The sequence below is a fragment of the Pleurodeles waltl genome, chromosome 4_1, assembly GCF_031143425.1.
Source record: "Pleurodeles waltl isolate 20211129_DDA chromosome 4_1, aPleWal1.hap1.20221129, whole genome shotgun sequence".
Lineage (NCBI taxonomy): Eukaryota > Metazoa > Chordata > Amphibia > Caudata > Salamandridae > Pleurodeles > Pleurodeles waltl.
In genome coordinates this window covers 771,759,424-771,783,182 of record NC_090442.1, presented here as the reverse complement: position 1 = coordinate 771,783,182, position 23,759 = coordinate 771,759,424, and the positions used below count along the sequence as shown (strand labels likewise).

Here is a 23,759-nt window from a genome sequence, read left to right as displayed (position 1 = left end):
AAGAGTGTCGGGCTGAGCGATGAGCCTTGAGGTACGCCGCAGATGATCTTGGTGGGTTCTGAGCGAAACGGAGGGAGGTAAACTCTTTGGGAGCGGTTAGCGAGGAAGGAGGCGATCCAGTCCAGGGCCTGGCCTTGGATCCCGGTGGAGCGTAGGCGGGTGATTAGGGTGCGGTGACAGACGGTGTCAAAGGCAGCCGAGAGGTCGAGGAGAATGAGGGCGACTGTTTCACCGTTGTCCATCAGGGTTCTGATGTCGTCTGTGACTGAGATGAGGGCGGTTTCCATTAAAGCTCCATTGAGAGAGATTCTCACAAAACTTGAGTACCAGGGAATAATTGAGCCCTGTGTCTCTGCAGTGAATAAGCCATTATTCCATGTTGCAAACCAGATCATTCATGTAGAATAGTGTTAGATTACAGACACTTAAACGTTCACACAGCAGTAATTAACAACATAGTGCGCAAAAAATACAAAACAACCTTGGATATTTCCACCGTTTTTTTCTGCCAAAATCTAGCACCTGAAAGTCGGGATTTTAGCGCCTTTAGCTCATTAGGACTACATTGATACTTTTGTCGATTTACCTCATGGGTATAAGAACAACCCTGGGTTGTTTTCATCTCGAGTAACATCAATACTACGCAAGATTGACCCTGGGCGTTGTCTTACATGGATGATGTTTATCTCACAAATGACAACCTCAACATACATCTGGCCAGGGTGGATCGAATTGTGTTAGGATTCGCTGACCAGAGCTAGAAATTCAATTTCAAGAAAACTAAAATTGCTTTCTTAAGGGTCCTGTTTTTGGGATATGCATTATCAGATGAAAGCAAGAGCTTGGCCCGCACTTTCTAGAAAAATATACTGAACTTCAACCCCTAAATACCATTAATAAACTGCAGTGATTGCTGGGTTTCTTTAACTTTGGCGGAACATGCATACCTGATTATGCACAACGCATAATTCGTCCACATTTTGCAAGGAAACACTGGACAACAGAACATACATGCATTCTCAGAGAACTGCATCAGGACATGCTAGAAGCAAAACATTTACACACATGACAACAAAACACACATGGTCATCAGAATAATTACTTGTGCCATCGGTTTCACCTGTGTCACATTCAGTGAAGGTGACACAGTACCCATAGCATACAAATCACATTTGTGTTCCAATGCAGAACAACATTTTAGACCAACAGAAAAAATGTTGACCGCTGTTCAGATGGCCTTAATCGAAGGGAGCCACTTGCCAAAGGGAAATGCATTATTATTGTCACCTCAATGCCAGCCCTCAAGGTGGGCCCCAAAGTCAGCATTTCAAACGCTAAAGCATTAAATCCAACAATGGATTCCATGGGCAACCTCCCTGACTGCCAGTTATGTTCTTTACATGTGTGACCAAAAACTTCAAACCCTGGAATTCCTCCAGTATAACCAGGAGTACCCCGTACCTACTAACCTTTAGACCAATACCGACTGTCATTTACACTGGTGGTTCAGCACAACCAGATGTAGATACTAAACATCAATATTCAGCTGCTTGCGCTGTCATAAGTGGAGTGATGGGGCATGGTATATTACTCCCTCAGAATACCTGCACGCAGACCGTAGAGGACTGTACTGCTCAATTGGCAGAGCTTAAGGCTCTTGTCCTGTCACTGGAACATACAGATCCTGACTAACCAACAATTATTGGGTGTGATTTGTATTATTGTGTCCTATCTATAATGACTACTTAAATCACTGATGCCTGAATGGCTTCAGAGATTCCAAAGGGAACAACATAAAACACAGAAGGCTGTAGGGGAGGGTAGCTGACCTTCGGGACAGACTACCCAACGTTCATACATTAGGCCATCAAAGTGTAGGAGTACACGTTGTAGGAAACACTTTGGCTGATAAAGCTGCCAAATCTACAGTAGCTACTGCTTCTGTTGCTGCAATATCTCGCTCACAGATGAGGTTGGAGGATTAGACGCTGGCTGCTGTGAGAGCTTCGGCTGACTGTAAGACTTTACCAAAAGCATACCCTGCAAAATATTTCTACGATTTCAGTGCCCAGAACATTGCATTTGCAACCATTCTAGGGCTATGAGATCATATTATCCCCAACCAAGACCAGAATTGATTTAATCAAAGCAGTGCAAGAGGGTGTCACTTCTGCTCACGCATGGGTGGCTGCTGCAATATCACTATTACGAAAACGCTTGTGGTGGTCAGGTGTTTACAAACAATCCAAGCAATATGGCCTTTGTTGTGATATTTGCCATCAAATTAAAGGGTCCACCATTAAATGCCCACCACAGACTTCCGTCCTAATTTCCAACAAACCACTACAATGTTTGTACCAGGACCATTGTGGTCCCTTATGGTGCATGCAAATATATGTTAGTGTTGATTCTTGTTCTAGATTCCTGTGGGTATGACCACAACAGTTGGCTGACGCTCAGGCTGTTATTAAAGATTTGCTAGTCTTTATCAGTACATATGCGGTTGCAGCATTCAACTCGGACCAGGGCCCTGCCTTTGCCTCTAGGGCATTCAGGGGCACAATGGGAAAGATGGGTGTTCAACTCCATTATTCCTCTCCCTATCATCCCGAGGGAAACAGCGTTGTGGAGAGGAAGAACAGAGACTTAAAGCAGACCTTAACAGCAAAAGTTATAGGTTCAGGCTGTAGTTGGCTTCATCACCTATATGGGGTCCAGCGAGCACTAAATAATCTGCCCAGAAAGTCCTTTGGAGGTCACACCCCAAATGTGGTCCTCTTCAGGATACCTATGTATGTCCCTGATCTTGATGGTTCTGCTGCGGTGGCGGCAGGCATCCCATTGGAAATAAATGAATGTGTTGCTGTTTTACAGGTGCTACAACAATTTTGTGATGAGAATTTGTCTGCCTGTGCCACCACCTTGGGAATAAAGGATTGGCCAACAACATCTGCAAGCTGGAATCCTAAAGTAGGGGCTCTTGTGCTTGAAAAGATTGCTGTGAAAAAGGAATTTGGCCCATCCTACAGAGCAGTGGTTCCCATCCTCGGAATACATGTACAAGAACTGTTGTCACACCGCTGCTGCCTGGTTCCAGAGAGAACAGATTTGTTTCTGTTGACGATGTCAAATTGCACCATGTGGCCGATATTGCACAGTAAACCCAGATGTCCTTTGGGTGGTACCCGCTCCCCTCTCACTGTCCAATACTACCATTACAAGTAGTAAACAACATTTCTGCCAGCACCATTGCTACAATTGTCTCCTCGAGCATGGGGAGGGTGGATAATGAGTTTCTGCTGATTCCTGTCAACAATTCATTAACGAACACTGTCCGAGATGTGGAACGCTATAATTGCAATTTGACCCAGACAGATGACGTTGTCTACTATGAACCACCACAGATGGCTCCATCCATCAGCTTTGCACCGGCGACTGTTTGCACAGACAGCTTCTAGTTATTTCATAAACATTGATGACTTTTTTTTTTCTAACACATCACCTTCTGGAACTGAGACTGTCTCAAAGACATGTAATTTGTACATTTGGCTTATGAACAATTGCTTAATTTATCCATGGTACTGTCTGTGGATACTGTTGACATTGCTTGCCTGTCTGCTGTCTGCTTAGGACTGGCTTCAGTAATGTCTTTTTCCTTCTGATAAATGGTCATTATCTTCCTGAACTCTCTGCTGTTCAGCTGGTGATTACAGTTTTGTCACCTTACCTGTCTTCTCATAATGTCCGAAGAGACTTGTCCCTTGTGAACATTTCAGCAGTTCCGATTCCAGATGGGATTGTGTGGGGGATAAAGTATCATTTGACATATATAGTCCTTCTGAGGTCATTCAAATTCCGTATGTGTGTAAAATTTCCATGAGTGGTATTGTTTCTGATGACTGGGATGTTAAAAACAGTTGATTCCATGCTTTCTGAGCTTTAATATTTTACTGTATTTGAAAGTGAAGACGTGTATATGAACATAGCAAATTACAGAGAACTGTTCTGTTATCACCATTTGTAGGAAGCTGGCTCTGTATATTCTATTACAAAATGAGATATAGTGTGCAGAGAGTCCAGGTGTTCCCCAGAGGCTTAACAGAGGCTGAAGTAGATAATACTAATGCTCTCTTTTGTGTTAGTGAGGTCAAGCAGTTAGGCTTATCAGAGGGTAGTGCAAAGCATTTGTTGCACACAGACGGACAATAGAAAAGGGACACACTCAATGACATAACTCCGGACCAATGGTTTTTATATTGTAAAAATATATTCTCTCAATTTATTTCTAGAACCACAAGATTCAACTTGCAGGTAAGTACTTCAATAGATTTGTATTTCACATATGTATCAATAGTACTTTGTTTGAAATCTATAAGTTTTACAGTTTTTGAAATATTAGAGGTAAGTACTCGACTTACAGTTCCAGTCTCTGGGGTTGGGAAGCCCACAGGTAGGGTTCCAATTAACTCCAAACACCCACCCAAAACCAGCAACATGGGGCCGGCCGGGTGCAGACATCAAAGATGAGGCAAATTTAACATGGGCTCCTATGGAGACCGAGGGCACACGGTTTCAGATCTGCAGGCAGGTAAGTACCTGTGTCTTCGAAGGGCAGACCTGGGGTGTTTAGAGGAGCACTGGGGGGCACAAGTAAGTACCAAACACACGCCCTCAGCGGCACAGGGGCGGCCAAATGCAGGGTGCAAACAGAGCGTTGGGCTCCCAGTGCTTTTCTATGAGGGGACTCCGGGGGTCACTTGGATGCTGCAGGCTGGGTCCAGGGGGTCGGTTTGGGAAAACCACAGGATGGATAAGTAGGAGGGCCACCTGCTGAACGTTGCTGCACCAAAGGTCAGGTTCCCCAAGGTCAGGGGGCTGCGGGTGCAGTGAACCTTTAGATGACGGATATCTTCGTCCGGAGCTTTCCTGGTCAGGGAAGTCCTCTGGTCCTCTTAATTCACACTGCAGGCGTTGTCGTGGGGAGCAGAAGAGGTCACCCCAGGGTGGGCACTTGCTTGGAATCACCTGGGGATCCTCTGTAGTCGGTTGGGCCACCTGTACACGGGCGGTGGGCGTCAGGTGCAGAGTGGTCAGGACTCCCTCATCCGGGGTGCTACTGGAGTCCTTGGGTGTTGTTTCTTCTTGGACAGGGCCGCTGTCCACAGGAGTTCTTGCATTCTTTTGCAGGGCAGTCCTCTGGAGCTTGGCAGAGGTCGCTGGTCCTGCAGGATGTATTGCTGTTCTTGTGCAGGTTCTTTGAAGCAGGAGACAGGCCGGTAGGGCTGGGGTCAAGTCAGTTGTCGCCTTCCTGCTTCTCTGCTGGGGGTTCAGCTTAGCAGTCCTTCTTTCTTGTCAGGTTACCAGGAATCTGGTGAGCTTGGTTTAGGGAGGCCCTTAAATCCTGGATTTAGGGGCGTTTCAGTGGTCAGAAGGCAGTAGCCAATGGCTACTTTCCCTGAGGGTAGCTACACCCTTCTTGTGTTCAGTCCCTTTGGGGAGAGGGACACAAACCTGACCCTGTTGGTTCCTGTCCGCCAAACCAAGATGGAGGATTCTAGAGGGAGGGGGGGTGAGCTCAGCTCTGGACACCTTAGGGGTGGTCCTATGTGGGGTGATCACTCCTCCCTGTTTTTCCTAAGTTTCCCACCGGACTTGCCGCCAAAAGTGGGGTTTTGTCTGTGAGACGGGCATCTCCACTAGCTAGGGTGCCCTGGGGGCACTGTAACAAGAGGCTTGAGCCTTTAAGGCTCACCTCCAGGTGTTACAGTTCCTGCAGGGGGAGGTGTGAAGCACCTCCACCCAGGACAAGCTTTGTTTCTGACCACAGAGAGCACAAAGGCTCTCACCCCATGTGGTCAGAAGCTTGTCTGAAAGTGGCAGGCTGGCACAGACCGATCAGTCCCACACTAGCAGTTTGTCTAACACACAGGGGGCTTCTCTGAGATGCCCTCTGTGTGTATTTCTCAACAAATCCCACACTGGTATCAGTGTGGGTTTATTGTGCTAAGAATATTGATACCAGACTTCGACACTGTAGGGGCATATTGCACATGCAGCTATGCCCTCACCGGTGGTATAGTGCACCCTGCCTTAGGGCTTTAAGGCCTGCTAGAGGGATGTCTTACCTATGCCACAGGCAGTGTTTTGTGGCATGGCACCCTGAGAGGGGTGTAATGTCGACTTTGCCTTTTTCTCCCCACCAGCACACACAAGCTGCAAAGGAACTGTACATGTGTTTGGTGAAGGGTCCCCCAGGGTGGCATGATACATGCTTCATCCCCTGGGGACCTTTCCTGGCCACAGGGCCCTTGGTATCATGAGTACCCTTTTACAAGGGCCTTAAATGTGTGCTAAATATAGAAACAAAGGTGCACATTTTGGAAAATAACACTGGTGTTGGGGCCTGGTTAGCAGGATCCCAGCACACTTTCAGTCAGAGGAGGCGGATAACCATGCTAACAGTGGCACTTTCCTACACCATTACAGACATTACTTTCTGCACAGAGCTAGCACTAAATGTATTGAAAACTGTCCTGCATCTCTGTTCTTGCCTACATGTGTAAGAGACTTGTATGTGGAGAGAAAAGGATAAGGCTTGTTTCAGCACGATTTCCCCGAGGGGGTCTTCAGAGTTCCATGCCAGGATGCCACAAATCACCTTTACCGCTTGGGTTTTGATGAGGTGCTGCTAGTGAGCCGGAAGCGTTGGGTCGACAGTTGCCGACTGGTGTAGGAGTGACTAAGTCACCTACAACACAGAGGGGCTGCCGCCCCAAATCCAGCAGTCTCGTTAAAATGCAATTGTCCATATGTCAATCTGGGGCGATCACATGAGACTCATCACTTGCATTTTAACCACTTCTACCATCACACTCGGAGAGATAGAGGATGAAGACCCAAGCGTGTCCTCCTAAATAAACAAATAATTCACAGAAAAGAACCTGAGTGTAGAATGACACATGCTGATTTTATTTACATGAGTCACTAAAGACCTATCTTAGAGGGATAAAAAAAAGATATTTTAGAGGTCCCCTTCCCACAACTTAGCAAGACATGCTTCATCCTCTGCAATCCCTGCACCAGAGAAGGGTAGTACTACTCTGTGGTACTCCGCCTTAAAGGGAGTTCTTAAATATATTTTTTCTGGGACAGTTGCAGAGGTCCTGGTGAATGCTTAAAGATACCTAAGGGTGCACCCAAGAGATATCCTTTTAGTCACATTAGTCACAGGTGCCCTTGGTATATCTTAAAAGAAATCTGTGTGGTTCAGTGGGGAAAAATGATGCTTCACCTAACCACATATGTCTGTCAACATGTTTGACTGATTATTATGCCTGTACAGCTCAACAGTCTTCAGCACTTAGGAACTGTCAAAAATGCACCCTTAGGTATTTTTAAGCATTACATCTAGACCTTTGCAACTCTCCTGGTGGGATAAGGGTCTTTTGTTTGCATTCCCACCGTTATCCCTCGCTGTCTCAAATTCAGTCAGGACAGACCAGTTCAGGTTATCTTTATAGCCTGTGTTTGGGCTTGGTGAGTGTGGTACCCAGATGTCTTGGCCCTGAACATTTGCTCTCTGATCTGGCTTCCTCATCATGATTACTTCTTGGCTCAACAACAGGGAATGTCTTACACCTAGATCACCACTCCCTATACTTCCATGCATGCAGATTAAACAAAGAGATCTGAATTCCTTTTGAGCCTAAGATAGTGGATGTTATCCTTTCAGCCAGACCACCCTTAAATTGATGTATGCTGGATGCTGAGAAAAGTTAGTTGTCTGGTGTGGTACTAGTCATCTTGATCCACTGCAGGCCAAACTTTCTAATATATTATTGTTTGTTTTGTCATTTGCACAGCAATTCCTTGCATTGGGCATCATTAAGCCTTTGATGTCAGCCATTTTGTCTTTTTTATGTTTGCCAGATCACATTTCCCTTTTCAGATCACCTATTGTGATGAGCTTTCTGAGAGATCTGACCTTGCACATTTACTCGGATACCTTTCATCATTCCACACTGCGACCTGAATTTGATCCTCATATTCTTCATGTGCACACCATTTTAACTGATGCTTAGTTTTCCCCATAGCTCCTCACAATCAAAACAGTCTTTCTCATTGCGATCACTCCTGTGTGCTTGCATAAATGAACTACAGGCAGTGTCAGTGCAACCTCCCTACACCACTTTACTTCCAGACAAATTGGTGATGAGAACTCAAGCTGCCTTCCTGTGAAAAGTAGTGTCACCCTTTTATGTTGGTCAATCAGTTATCCTACCAACCTTCTTCGCTCCACAAAACCGCTCAAAAGAGGGGAGGCTTCATCGACTTGTCTTGAGAGCCCTAAGATTTTATGTTGATCATAGAAGGGGCCAATGTGTGGCTCCTTGTTAGTTTGCCTGGGACCAAGAAAGACAGAGTGGTGCTATAGGCAGATTGTCTTTTGCATGATATGTTATGAGTTGTCCAATTTCACCAGGGCTAGAGCTGCAACAACTATGCTGGCAAGGTTTGAGTGCCTGTTCTGGACAGATGAGTGCTTTGATGTGGGATTCAGTGTTTTGGTTCACAAAGCACCACTTTCTTCACAGCGAGGTCCTCAGAGAGCCATTTTGCCCCATTGGTCCTGCAAGACTTCCTGGTTTGAGTACAGTCCTCAGACCAAACACCTTTGGGAGGAACTGCTGTGGTATCTATTCTAATGGTGAAGAGTCTACAGTAAAAGGTATTCATCAGAGTAAGGTACTAACATTTGGTAACTATGTTTCTGGTGGATACTCTAACTGCAGAATCCTCACTGTCCCTCCTCATCCTGTTCTGTAGAGTGGATGTCTGTCCAGTCTTATAAGGTCCCTTGTTAGATTTTGACACTCATTCACCTACAATTCGCTTACAGTGGACCGACCATGTTGAAGTTTACACAAGGAGAAAGATTGAAGCTGCCTTTTGGCTTCATTAACATGTTAGTGCTGTACAGCACACTTTCAGTACCTTTGTTACTTAAAAAATAAAATCAAAGTGGGATTTTATTTTTGAAAATAACAAAACCTGTAGGAAAGTGCCCCCTTTTTCACATGGTCACCCCCTCCTACCTTTATGACACTGGTACTGAGTGTTTTCGTCTGAGGTGCACTGGGTCCCTGCCAAACAGGTCCCCAGTGCTCTTTCCTTAAAACAGGTAACATTGTGTACAATTGCCACACTCCTCTACCAAAGTCCCTAATAAGTGATACCCCTGATATCTAGGACCTGGGTAGAGGAGAGGGTCCCTAAGGACTACAGCACATATTGTGCCTCCTTCAGGGACCCCCTTAAAAGCAAGAAGCCCACAGCTGCCATTTCAGACTGCTTGTCCTGGTGCAGGCAAGGTGGAAACACGACATGGCACAACCTTGGTGTACCATGTCCCTATCACTTTGTTTAAGTATTTGTAAGTCGCCCCTAAAGCAGGCCTAAGAGCCCTAAGACAGCGTACATTATACTTGAGGTGTGGACATATCTGCACAAGGAGATATGCCCCTGTGATGCTCAGCCCTGTTGTTCAACATTGCAAGTGATCAGGGAAGCCATCTTAAGGTATGTGCTGGACACTCATCAACATGAGTGACCCAGTCATATAAAGGCTTCACTGAATCCTATGGTGTTTGGCATCAAACAATGTGTCTTAATGCCAGCCTCACAATTATTATTGACGTGCACCCAGAGAGCACCGTAGAGGTACCCCTTGAACCCCACTAGTCTGAGTCTATGGACTGACTAGTTTTGACCAGTCTTCCACCACCAGACAGGTTTATGACCACCTGGAGGTGAGAGCCCGTGCTCTCGGAGGTTAGCAACAATGCCTGCTTCGGAGAGGGAGGTACCACCCACTCCAGCAGGATGTCTAGCAGGTCTACTTATGAAGGCCAAGGTCTTCAAAGACCCTGATGCCTTTAGTGTGCAAAACCCACAGCTTCGCCAGACTTGGGTGTAGCCACCCCCTGCCCTGAAGCCCATTCGGCACTAGGACAGGCAGGAAAAATAGATAGTCATCAAGAGTGTACCACCTCTGCGCTAACCACACCTCTGGGTTGGGCTACCTGAGGTGGACACTCGAGGACAGGGTTCCACCATCTTGTTTTTGGTTGGAACTAGGGTTTCTGGGATAGGAACACGCCCACTCTCCATAGGAAGTGGTCATATGGGGGCTGTAAGCACCTCAAGGTTAAGTAGCCACTAGCACACACTCCTAAAGCACCCCTAAATTCATTATTTAGGTGGCTCCCCGACACCAGAAGACAGATTCTCTGGACCCAAGAAGGACACCAAAGAGCCTCGAAAAGCAAGAACAGAGGAGCAGCTACTGACTTGGCTCTGACCCTTCCAGCCTGCCTACAATCCTCAACAATTGCGCCAAAGTTGTCTTGTCCTGCAGCTGCTCTGCCTCCAGAAGCCTGAATGGACTGCCTGCACTTCTAAAAACACCAGGATCCCCCGTGAAATAGCAGAGCTACTAACCTGCACTGTGCAGGCCCCCAGGAAGAACCATGAAGACTCCACACTGACTGAAACCTGACACTGGATAGCACCACTGCCAGCGTGGTCCCTCAGCTCTCCAGGACACAAGCCTACCTTGAGTGTGTCAACTGTGGACTCCTCTACTCCACCTGCTGCCTCTTTATGCAGGCTTTTTCTTCTACCGCAACTGCTTCTGGTGATGGACTCCCTGATGGTCCAGCACACCTCTGCACGCGGCAGTCTCAGGCTGAGGAAAAGAGGGTCAAAGGTGTCCCTATGTCCCCATGTCTCGTGAGTCCTGAGCCCACTTGTTGCTTCAGTTGGACTGGTCCCCTAGTCCACACATGCAACCTCTTTCTGCAACCCCTCCCCCCCCCCATTGCGACCAGAACCCTGACAGTCCACGACACCTCTGGAGCTGGCTGCCCTGGACTGAGGAGGAGGAGAGCCACTGGTGTCCCACCGTCCCTGAGCATCAACAGGCTTGAGCCCCCCTGTTGGCTCATTTGGACTGGCTCCCCAGTTCTCTCCCGCAGCTTCTTTCCCCAGGACTGTTTCCCATTAAAGTCAGCGGGGCACTTGACATCATAAAGCATTTCTGCACCCGGACGCACCAGAATCCCCCGAGGTAACCTGGTGGTGCTGCCTTCGACAGTGCCCCGTAGTTACCTTAACTCCTGAGAACTGGTTCTGAAAGTTGCTGTTGAATGTGTTTTTCTCCATAGGTTTGCATTCCTGCTTTGGAGACACAATATTTTGCTATTTCCCTTCAAACGGCATCTGTATTTATTCTTGGAACAGTATTCTGATGTAGACACATAATATAAACAAATATCTATTTTTCTATCAACTGGTCTTGAGTTCCTTCTTGAGTGTGTGTCTCATTTATTGCCTCTGTGAGTACAACAAATGCTTAGCACTCCCTCCTGATAAGCCGAACTGCTTGCCCACACTTCCACAAAAGAGAGCTTTTGGGATTGTCATTGATAACCCTGTAAACCAGTAAGGGTCATCTGGACTATCTGCATAGTGCACCCATACATTGGTGCACGACATAGATAGCCAGCTTACATTGGTGGTTCATCGGTGGGATAGAAGACTTTGCATTTGCTGATACCACACTGTCAAAGTGTTTCCATGAAGAAACTCACAATTGAACTTGGAACCAAAAATATATATATATTTTTTTGTTCTTTTTTTTTCAATTTTTCTAAATTTCAAATCCAGCCAGTAGGGCCTTTTGTTAAGTTTCACCCACTGCATTAGAAGTTTTATAAAAAGATTTTAGTTAGCTAGGCCTAAATAAAAAAGTATCCTCTTTTTATGGTACTAAAAACATCCCAAGTACTTTAAAAAAAAAAAAAAAAGGGGTCTGCACAGAGGATATAGTTGTGGAGCTCAACCTGACCCTTTACCTGCAGCTATCTATGCAGCATCTAAGGAACCTCTGTAAGGCCAACAAAATTAAGAAAGGCTCAAACCCTACCAAGGCCAAGCTTCAGGAGCTCCTTGTAGAGTTTGACGCTCTTCCCAGAGGGTGAGGTGGACAGTGATCATGACAATGGGGGTAGCCCCTGTATTGCTCTAACTTACACTAAGAGGACACAATGCCAAAAGAATGCAGCACTCTTGGTCCAAATCATTTATTAAGGCACTTCCCAAATATCAAATAAAAGTCATACAAATATATATATGAGAATAAGCATATAACTCAAATGCAGCAGAACGTGTATATTCAAAGATAAATGCATATATCAAGTGGTCAAGGCTTAAGAAGAAATGTGCAGTACATCAACAGAGCATGTATACATGAGCTAGATAAGATTTATAATACATCACCACTCGGGTTGACATCATCCTTGCGATCACGACTTGGGAACCCTTGATTCAGTCAGAGGGGAGACCCCCCACCTGAGCACCGTCTCCCCATCTTTAATAACTTAAAACACCTCAAGAAGAAGGTACTAGCAACCCTCTCCCCTTCCTTATGAAACTAAATAAATGCTGGCTGTACTTCATCTGTGTCAAAACTCCCATGGAAGCTGCCCAGTCTCCCAGTGTTTGTTCTGAGACAGATCTGTACATTCCTCAGGTAAAAACAGTCTCAGCCTTGTGAGCTCTTATCAAATCCACGTCCCACATAATATGTTCCAGCACTGTCAGACTCAGTGCTGGTCAAGAGAAAAACATGTTTTGTAAGGAAAAATAACTGTGCTGCCCTGTGACTACAGCAGGGCACAAAATTGAGATACTCAAGCAAAATAGACTTGGTGGTCAAAAGATGGCTAAATCTAAGTAGCATCACAGCCCCCTACACTTGGATAGTGAGGATTATGATGTACCCACTCACCTGTCTCTGAAGGCTGTGCTCAGAGTGCATCCTCCAACTGGGGATAGGGCAGGTCCTTCCAGGCACACAGAGGAGCTAGATGATGATGAGGAAGTCTTCCTCGAGAGACTAGAAAGAAGGGCAGCTCTTGAAGCCAAAATCTTGGCTATAGAGGAAAAAAGGGGTGAGATGACGTTAGAACCCCTGAGTGGTGGCAGCAGCATAACTAGGGAGAAGGAGGAAACGTTTGATCCCAAAATCCCTAAAGGGATTGTCCCCAAATTTGTTGAGGGAGATATTACAAAGTGGTTTACAGCCTTTGAGAGGGCTAGTAAAATGAGAAGTATGCCGCAATGGTACTGGGGCTTTCTACTTTGAGAGCTTCTCTCATGATAGTCTTCGGACACTGAGTGAGGTAGAAGCTGAGTCCTGTGACCTCATGAAGGATACCCTGATTGAGGGCTTTGGGTTCACAGATGAGGAATACATGATTAAATTCAGGGAGACTCACAAAACCTCGTGGACTTTGTAGACTTTTCAGTCAAGACACTGTGAGGCTGGTTGAAGGGAAGCCGGGTGCATGATTATGAAGGGCTCTATAATTTGATTATGAAGGAGCATCTGTAGACTAACTGTACCTCAGAAAAACTACACCAGTTACCTACTGGATCTAGGGCTGCTCTCTCCCCAACAACCGAGGAAGAAGGCAGACCACTAGGTCAAAACAAGGGTGTCCAGGAAGACCCATGGTGTGGGTGACCAAAGGAAAGGGATTACTAACCCCACCTAGGGAAAAGACAGTGGACACAAATGGGAAAAACAGGAGTCTTCTAAAGCCCCCCAAATAATGTCTCAGGATGGTGTGCCCAAGACTCTTCCAAATCAAAGGGTGGGTACCAGGGTCAAAACTGGGATCCCAAAAAGACTTGGTGTTTCAATTGTAATGACAATGGACACCTGGGTTTAGCGAAGTTTCTCAGTACCTTGAATTTGACATCAGGGAGTTGGCAGATTGGGTTCCCTCCAGGAGCCAAAGAGAAAAGAGCATTTTCGACCCATGATGGGCACTTTCAGTTCACTGTGATGCCCTTTGGATTAAAGAATGTCCCTGTCGCCTTTCAAAGGCTGATGAACAAAGTCCTATCTGGGTTAGAGTCTTTTAGTGCAGCATATTTAGATGATATTATTGTCTATAGCTCAACTTGGCAGGATCACCTGACCACATTGTTCTTGAGGCTCTGCAGAAGACAGGCCTCACTATCAAGGCAAGCAAATGCTAGATGGGACAGGGCACAGTTGTATATTTGGGCCACGCTGTAGGTGGAGGCCAAGTGCAAACCTTCCAGCCCAAGGTCCAGACAATTCTGGTCTGAGAGGCTACAACAACACAGGCCCAAGTCAGGGCATCCCTTGGCTTGGCTTGACTGGGTACTGCAGGAGGTTTGTGAAGGGGTATGACAGTATTGATGCACCCCTCACAGAACTTATATCCAAGAAACAACCAAAGAAGGTTAACTGGACAGTTAAATGTCAAAAGGCTTTTGACACCCTGAAGGAGGCTCTGTGTTCAGCACCCATTCTGAAAGCTCCAGATTATACCAAACAGTTAATTGTGCAGACCGATGCCTCTAAACATGGGTTAAGAGTGGTCCTATCCCAGACCAGTGATGATGGCTAGGACCAACCTGTTGCTTTTATTAGCAGAAAGTTACTCCCCAGAGAGCAGCGTTGGAGTGTCATTGAGAGGGAAGCCTTTGCTGTCGTTTGTTCCCTCGAGAAGCTGAGACCATACATGTTTGACTCTCACTTCCTTGTTCATTCTGACCACAGGCCTCTCAGGTGGCTAATGCTAATGAAATAGGAAAATCCTAAACTGTTGAGGTGGTCCATTTCCCTACAGGGGCATGTACCTCACAGTGGAACACAGACCAGGGACTGACTATGCCAATGCAGATGTCCTTTCCTGTTTTTTCCACTCAGACAGTGAAGACGCTCTTTGGAAAGGTTAGTCTCATTCCCTTTCGTTTTTTTGGGAGGGGAGGGGAGAGCCACCGCAAATTATTTATTTTGTCTGAAGGAGTCCTCTTGAGTCATCTTTGGTACCCCACCAAATCCCTCTAGAGTGCTTTCCAGGATTCCAGGTGGCAGCCTGTTGCAGGCCCATCAGTGGATCTGTCCCTAATGCTGACCACGCTCCTTGACCTCCACTCAAGGTCAGACCTGCCCTCGAGCACAGCACCACTGGCTCTGGCCCTGGGGCAATATCGAACTCCATCCCCAGCAGCAAGACTGACATTACGGGCTGGAACCTAGACATTGACGCAGACCTGGATCCAATGGTCTTATTAGAGTCGGAAGGTTGACCCCCACGGTCTCCACCTTGTTATTTAACTTTTTTTAATGTTGATCAGCAGCTCCACCCCTACATCTCTGCTGAGAGTATTCAAGAAAATAAAGATATACCAGTCCCAAGTCATCCTAGCAGTGCCAGACTAGGCGAGGAGACTGTGATACCCAGAACTTCAAGCCATGTGCATATATCCTCCAATCTGGCAGCCTCCTGCTGCAGCAGTAGCCTCCCCCCAAGAGTGGTGTAATCGTACCAGCCAGGCATCTATCAACCACATCTGTTTACTCTGAACATTAAGAGAAGTTTGTCTGGTGTTCTTCTTGAAATATTACTTGAACTCTCAGTTGATGGGTGTTTTCCTGTTTTGTTTTTAAGTAGCCTAGCAAAGGCACTGCTGTGACAACAGTTAAAGCTTATATGTCTGCAATTTCAACACACTTATGTTTTCCTGACCAGCCAACCTCAAATCACTGGTTGCGATGTGTTTTTTGAAAGGGCTGGTACATATGTTTCCACCAACTTAGTTTGTGATGTCACAGTGGGATCTTAATTTGGTCCTCACCTACATGATCTGCACTTCCTTCAAACCCATGCGCAGTTGTCCTCTTCGCCTGCTTCCTATCAAGTCGGCATTCCTCATTGCCATAACATCGGCCTGGCGAGTGAGCAAACTCCAGGCAGTGTTTGTGGTACCACCATGTACATCATTCTTCCCAGAAAAAAACTTGTCCTCCACACAAAAACTGCATTTCTGCCTGAGGTAGAATATGACAATATGACTAGCCATCTGCACCTCAGCTGCTACATTAATCGGACCAGAAATTACTGGTGCTACGAAAGGCAAATAAGTGTAAAAGATGACCATCTCCGGATGTATTGTTTTATGCATTACAATCTAGTAAGAACTAGCCAAAAAACAGTCCCCAGAACACTTTCATGGTCATTCAACCAAAAAAAGGGACTCTGCTAAACTCTCCCTTGCGATCGTAGCTGAACGATCGAGAAGGCAAGGAAGGGACTATTTCGAACTCCTTGGACACAGGGGGGAGGAACAGGGTCATTCTAAGTCAGGATTATGATTACACCATCCCAAAAGAGATATAATAGTAGTCAACTATAAGACTAACCAGGAACACTTATTTGTGTTAAAGGAAGGGAAAAATGTAATCTAATATAGTGTATACTGGTTGGGACCACCATAATGATGATATCCCTCAATGAGAGAGCATTAATGTGGGGTGGCACCAGGCATTACCACAAGGACCCACTATAAACTTAAAATTGGTTGATGAAAAACCAAAGTCTGGATAAGAAATCCACCATGGATCAATCTATCTCTGCGATAGACTAATCCATGGAATGTCGTCATTAAGTCCCTTCACGTGAGTGTTCAATTTGTACACCCAACGTTGTTCGAGTTCGAAAAGGCCCCTCGAGTCTTGAGTAGGGAAAGTCTGCAATATGACCATCCACATATCGTCAGGGCCTTGGTTTACCTCAATGTAATGTATACTGAGTTTAGTTGTAGTCCGGCCACATCTGATATTACTACGATGTTCATTAAATCTCAGTTGGACTGCTCTCGTGGTCATGCCCACATAATGTAAATTACATGGGCACGTGATCATATAGACACAATAGCGAGTGTCAAAATTGGTATGTTTTAGTAAACGCCAAGCGCCTATAGGGTCAAGTTCTAGAGTGTCAATGCGTTTCGTAAGTGTACAAACATTGCAATTGCCACATGGAAAATCGCCTACAACTGGTGGAATGTCCCATAGAGCCCTTTGTCTGGCAGAAGTGGCGCCAGGGCGTTGTCGGGTATGGACCAGCATGTCTCTGATGTTGGTTGTTCTTTTAAAAGCAAAAAGGGGTCTAGGAATCTCTATTCCTCCACTACGCAAGATGTTCCACCTTTTATTGACCACCTTTTTTATAGTATTGGATAAAAGGGTAAATGTGGATACACAAGTCAGCTTATTGTCTGTTAAATGACAATTTGCCAACAGTAACGCATCACGATTGCAATTTTTAGCTTGTTTAAAAGCTGATTTTACCACATGATCCGGGTAATGGCGCACCTTCAGTTTGCTGGTCAGATCCTGCGCTTGAGTGTTAAATGTTGATAAACTGGAACCATTCCGGCGTAATCAGAGGAACTGCCCGTAAGGGAGATTATTTTGTAATGCCTTAGGGTGTTGGCTCTCATAGAGCAATAGACTATTGCGATCAGTGGTTTTGTGATAAGTTCTTGTCACAAGCTTGCCATTATCAATACTGATCAGTAGATCCAAAAATGGGATCTCAGTGGAGGATACTGAAGTAGTAAACCTCAGAAATAGATCTAGACTGTTAACCCATGTCGTGAAAGCATCGACTACGAAGCAGGGGCCTTGCCAAATGATCAAAATATCGTCTATGTACCGGCGCCACAATTTAATGTTGTCATGAAAAGGGTTAGTGGGGGGCACTATAAACCGCTTTTCAAAATCGTACATGTATAGGCAGGCCAAACTTGGGGCAAAAGTGCTCCCCATTGCTTCACACTCGCCCCCCCCTCTCCACCCCGCTACAGGAACTGTAACACCTGGTGGCGAGCCTCAAAGGCTCAGGCCTCGTGTTACAGTGCTCAAGGGCACTCCAGCTAGTGGAGATGCCACCCCTCCCGCCCTACCGAACAAGGCCCCAAATTTTGACGGCCAGCTCGGTGGGAAACTTAAGAAAAACAAGGAGGAGTGACCACTTCAGCTGGAACCATCCCTAAGGTGTCTCGAGCGGAAGTGACCGCCTCCCTGCAGAATGCTCCATCTTGGGTTTGAGGACAGGAACCAATAGGATTATGTTTGTACCCCCCTCCCCAAAAGGGAGTGGGCACAAGGAGGGTGTAGCCACCCTCAGGGACAGTAGCCATTGGCTACTGCCCTCTGACCACTAAAAAGACCCTACATCTAGGATTTAAGGGCCTCCCTGAACCCAGCTCAGAAGATTCCTGGCGACCTGCAAGAAGAAGGACTGCTTAGCTGAAACCCCCAGCAAAGAAGAAGGAAAACAACTGCTTTGGCCCCAGTCCTACAGGCTTATCTCCTGCTTCAAAGAACCTGCAAAAGACCAGTGATGACACTTATAGCGACCTCTGCCAACTCCAGAGGACTGCCCTGCACCCAAAACGACCAAGAACTCCAGAGGACAGCGAATCTGTCTATGAAAACCTACAACCAAAGACTGTCACCTCACTTCGGATGCGTGAATCTTGACTCCTGTGCTCCTGATGCCCGTGTCTAGGTGGTTCACCCAGCAAAAGAGGGTCCCCTAGTGATTGCGAGCAAGTGCCCACCCTGGGTTGACCTTACAATCCTCCACGACGACGCCTGCAGAGGGAATCCCCAGGACCCCCCTGACTGCGAAGCTCCGGACGAGGATATCAGACACATAAAGACACACTGCACCTGCAGTCCCCAGGCCTTAGAGAGCCTGATCCCCGGTGCCTGTATGTTCAGCAGGCGGCCGTCCTTCCTGTCCGACCAGCGGTGTGCCTCGCCTGCAGCCTCTGAGTGACCCCCGGGGTCTTCTCCTAGACCAACATTGAAAACCCAACGTCCTGCACCCGGCTGCCCCTGTGCTGCTGAGGGTGTGTGTTTGGTGCCTACTGGTGGCCCCTTCAGTGCTCTTCTAATCCCCTCTGGTCTGCCCTCCCAGCCGCGGGTACTTACCTGCAGGCAGGCCTGATTACCCCCCGTCTCCATGGGAGCCCACGTTAAATTTGCTAAACTATGACCCCTTCAATCGACCGGCCCGTGCTTCTGGTGGTAGGTGATTAGGGTTAACTTGAACCCCAATCGGTGGACTTCCTAAAACCCGGAGACTGAAACTGTAAGTGATCTAACATTTCTTCTCCCCAGGAACTGTTTCTGAAAATTGTACTAAGTGTCAATTTTTAAAATAGATTATTGCCAACAACTGTATTACTTACCTATTTACTTACTTATTTCAAACAAAGTACTGTTGATACCTGTCTGAAATTCGAAACTTTTAAGGTACTTACCTTTAACTTGAATCTTGTGGTTCTAAAAATATATTAAGAAAATACATTTTTGCTATTTAAAAACCATTGTTCTGGAGTTAAGTCATTGAGTGTGTGCTTCTTCTATTGTCTGTGTGTGTACATCAAATGCTTTGCACTACCCTCTGATAAGCCTAACTGCTTGGCTACACTACCACAAAAGAGAGCATTAGTATTATCTACTTTAGCCTCTGTTAAGCCTCTGGGGAACCCGTGGACTCTGTGCACACTATGGCCCATATTTATACGATTTTAGTGCCGCATTTGCGTAATTTTTTTACGCAAAAGCGGCGCCAACTTACAAAATACAATTGTATTTTGGAAGCTTGCGCTGCTTTTGTGTCAAAATATTACGCAAATGAGGCGCTAAAAAAGAATAAATATGGGCCAATATGTCACTTTGAAGTAGTACATACAGAGCCAGCTTCCTACACCAGGAACTTGGATTTGTCTGAATACAAGATGAAGGAGGACAAAGAAGAGCCAATGAAGGCAAAAACTGTCGACCTGCTGTACACTTCGGCACTGAACCCTCCGTACCTGCTCCTGTCCTGACAATTGCAAAGACCCGACTCATCCTGCAGCTGTGCATCCTCCAAAAAGCCTCTGAGGCCTACCAACACTTTGCCAACCAGCCAGCATCTCCCTTGGAGTGGAGGAGCCACTACCCTGCACAGGCATGCACCAACCGCAACTGTCCAGTGCTATAAGTCGTTTGCAAGTGACCCTCTGCAGTTTATGTTCTCCCCATAGGATAACAGTACCACATTAGAGGCTCATGCCTCAGATTTGACAGCTGTATTTTCTAAACTTTGAAAAATTGCTAACTTGAAAACTACTTACCTGATCTTGTAGATTTTGGTGTCTAAATTAATTTAAAATTCTGTGTTTTTCTAAATTGGTGTTGGATTTCCTTATTGAGTGTGAGCTTCATTTATTGGCTTTGTGGGTCCAACAAATGACCTACCCTCTCCTCTGGTAAGCCTATGGCTGCTCGACCATGCAACCACAAAAAGAAAACCATTGGGATTGTTAAAGAAAGCCCTGTCCACTAATTAGGGATGCCTGGGCTCTCTGCCCAGTACACCTCATTTTGGTATACTACATAGAGAGCCAGCGTTCTACAATCCTTCACACCCAGTCCCAGCTCCATGTTGGAGTGTATATACTACTTTAGGCTGATGTAAACAACCATCACTTGAATCAATGCATAAGGCAACACAGAAATATTTTACATTTAAAAACAGCTTTCTTAGCCATGTCTTCCTTATGCAAACATTCATTAAACCCCATCATGTGGATGTACAGTCTCCAACAGAAGCTCAAGTGATTTAAAATGTTTGGCTCTTTTAATACTGTACGCCTTCCTTCATAAGTGGAAATACTTCTTTAATCTGTGCACAGTATGTAAATCTAGAATAGGCTTATACTGCAAAATGCGCTCTTACATACCTGTAACTATGGTTTTGTAACTCTGCTAGATTCAGTGCTGTTCTCCTGCTACACCAGTGACACAGTAATGCTTTAAAATGCCACAAAAACATTCAATATATTAGTGCATATATATATATATATATATATATATATATATATATATATATATGTTCGATGGCATGTGTAGCTGCAGATACACATGCTGTGCACATCCCGCCATCTAGTGTTACAAGTTATTTTTCTTCGAAGAAGTCTTTTTCGAGTCACGAGATCGAGGGACTCCTCCCCTTTCGGCTCCATTGCGCATGACCGTCGACTCCATCTTAGATTGTTTTCTTTCCGCCATCGGGTTCGGACGTGTTCCTTTTCAATCCGCGTTTCGGTTCGGAAAGTTAGTTAAAATCTCGGAAAATTAGACGGTATTGTTTGCGTTCGGTATCGGGTTAGTTACAACAGATCGACACCGAATTTTGAAGCGCTCCAGTGGCCCTTCGGGGTTTTCGATTCCCCCGGCGGGGCCTGGTCGGCCCGACCACATGCGTCTTCAAGGCTAATGGAACGGACCCCATTCCGCTTCTGCCCCGAATGTCACAACAAGTATCCTTATACAGATCAGCATCTGGTCTGTAATTTGTGTTTGTCTCCATAACACAAAGAGGATACCTGTGAGGCCTGTTGAGCGTTTCGGTCGAGGAAGACGTTAAGAGACCAAAGAGCAAGAAGACTACAAATGGCATTGGAGCCGACAGGACAAAAACACTTGGAAGAAGAAGAAGAAGAAACCTTCTCCATCGAGGATTCGGACTCGGACGAGGTCGACACAGAACAGACGCCGAAAACTGTGAGTAAGACGTCAATACACAAAACTCACGGAAAAACCACTAAAGCCCAGGGGACGCCACCGCCAGCAGGCCATGGCTTAACCCGAAAAATAGGTGACCGGCCATTGGCACCGAAAAAGGGCACGCATGTATCGAAGTCATCTGACTCTGGTCGAGATACCAGCACAGAGCAGACTCTACCCCGAGACACCGGGTCAGAGCAATCTCGGCACCGAGAGGGCGGCACCGAAACGAGTCGGCACCGAGAGATCAGTACACCGAAGAGCAAAAAAGTGTTGTCGGAACCGAAAAAAACAGCCGAAAAAGTTTCCATACCGAAACATCCGGCCGCGGAACCGAAATCTAGTTCCTTCACAGAGGAATAGGGCCTGCCCTCCCAAATGCAAGGACACAGATTCGGAAAGGAACTAGAGACAATGGAGCCAGATTACACTCAAAGAAGGCTCCACATTCAAAAAGACACAGGGAGGATCAGTACTCCCTCCAATTCAAATTAAAAGGAAACTTGCCTTCCAAGAGAAAGACAAGCAGCCACAGGCAAAGGTGGCAAGACAAGTAACCCCGCCACCATCTCCACAACGCTCTCCACAACCATCACCAGTAGCCACTCCACCAATGATGCAGTCCCCAACTCATACTGGGATGAGACAGGATGATCCCGATGCATGGGATCTTTATGATGCGCCGGTATCAGATAACAGTCCCGACTGTTATCCAGCGAGACCGTCACCACCTGAGGACAGTACTGCCTACACACAGGTGGTGTCAAGAGCAGCGGAGTTTCATAAGATCTCCCTGCATGAAGAACCTATCGAGGATGACTTTTTATTTAACGCACTGTCATCCACACATAGCCAGTACCAGAGTCTCCCTATGCTACCGGGAATGCTGAAACACTCCAAACAAGTGTTTAAGGAGCCTGTGAAGGCCAGGGCCATTACTCCAAGGGTGGAGAAGAAGTACAAACCGCCACCAACAGACCCTGTGTACATCACACAGCAATTAACACCAGACTCAGTGGTAGTAGGGGCAGCTCGCAAGACGGCAAACTCACACACCTCAGGAGACGCACCACCTCCAGACAAGGAGAGTCGCAAGTTCGACGCTGCGGGGAAAAGGGTTGCGGCACAAGCAGCCAACCAGTAGCGCATTTCCAACTCACAGGCCTTGCTGGCTAGATATGATAGGGCTCATTGGGACGAAATGCAACATTTCATAGAACGCCAGGCCCAAAGAGTTCCAAAAGAGAGCACAACAAGTGGTGGAGGAAGGACAGAGTATCTCAATCAATCAGATACGGTTGGCAATGGATGCAGCAGACACAGCTGCAAGGACTGTAAATACAGCAGTGACCATACGGAGACATGCATGGCTGCGTACATCAGGATTCAAGCCGGAAATAAAACAAGCTGTGCTGAATATTCCATTTAACGGACAGCAGTTGTTTGGGCCGGAAGTGGACACTGCTATCGAGAAACTTAAAAAGGACACAGATACGGCCAAAGCCATGGGCGCACTCTACTCCCCACAGAGCAGAGGCACATTTCGGAAAACACAGTTTAGAGGGGGGTTTTGAGGACAAAACACAGAACCTTCAACCTCACAAACAAGACCCACATACCAGAGCCAGTATCAGAGGTGAAGTTTTCGTGGACAATACAGGGGTGGACAGTTCCCTAAAACTAGGGGAAAGTTCCAAGGTCCCAAAACCCCTCAAAATACACAGTGACTTCAGTGTCACAAATCCCCAACACATAACACCAGTGGGGGGGAGACTAACAGATTTTTACAGGAACTGGGAGGAGATAACAACAGACACGTGGGTCCTAGCCATTATCCAACATGGTTATTGCATAGAATTCCTACAATTCCCTCCAAATGACGACCGAAAACACACAACATGCCCAAACAACACATGGATCTATTACAACTGGAGGTCCAAGCGTTGTTGCAAAAAGATGCAATAGAACTAGTACCAAATCATCAGAAAGGAACGGGGGTTTACTCCCTGTACTTTCTCATACCCAAAAAAGACAAAACTCTAAGACCCATTTTAAATCTTAGAACACTAAACCTTTACATCAAATCAGATCACTTTCACATGGTAACACTTCAGGACGTAATTCCCTTGCTCAAACAACAAGACTACATGACAACATTAGACCTCAAGGATGCGTATTTCCATATACCCATACATCCTTCACACAGAAGATACTTAAGGTTTGTAATCCAAGGGGTACATTA

General features: G+C 46.2%; 1 protein-coding gene across 11 annotated transcripts in view; it reads left to right on the top strand.

Moving 5' to 3' along the window:
• The window catches only part of SBF1 (SET binding factor 1), a 1,129,538-nt gene that overhangs the window by 909,121 nt on the left and 196,658 nt on the right, over window positions 1-23,759 (top strand). The window contains exon 32 of one of the 11 annotated variants that reach the window (XM_069229434.1): window positions 2,875-4,016. The exons of 8 other annotated variants lie outside the window; for them this stretch is intronic. In XM_069229434.1, the coding sequence (XP_069085535.1) occupies window positions 2,875-3,225 (351 nt within the window). In that variant the 3' untranslated portion in view covers window positions 3,226-4,016. Of the gene's footprint in view, window positions 1-2,874; window positions 4,017-23,759 lie in introns of those variants that run through there. 2 more of the 11 variants (XM_069229433.1, XM_069229432.1) reach the window with 2 other exon arrangements.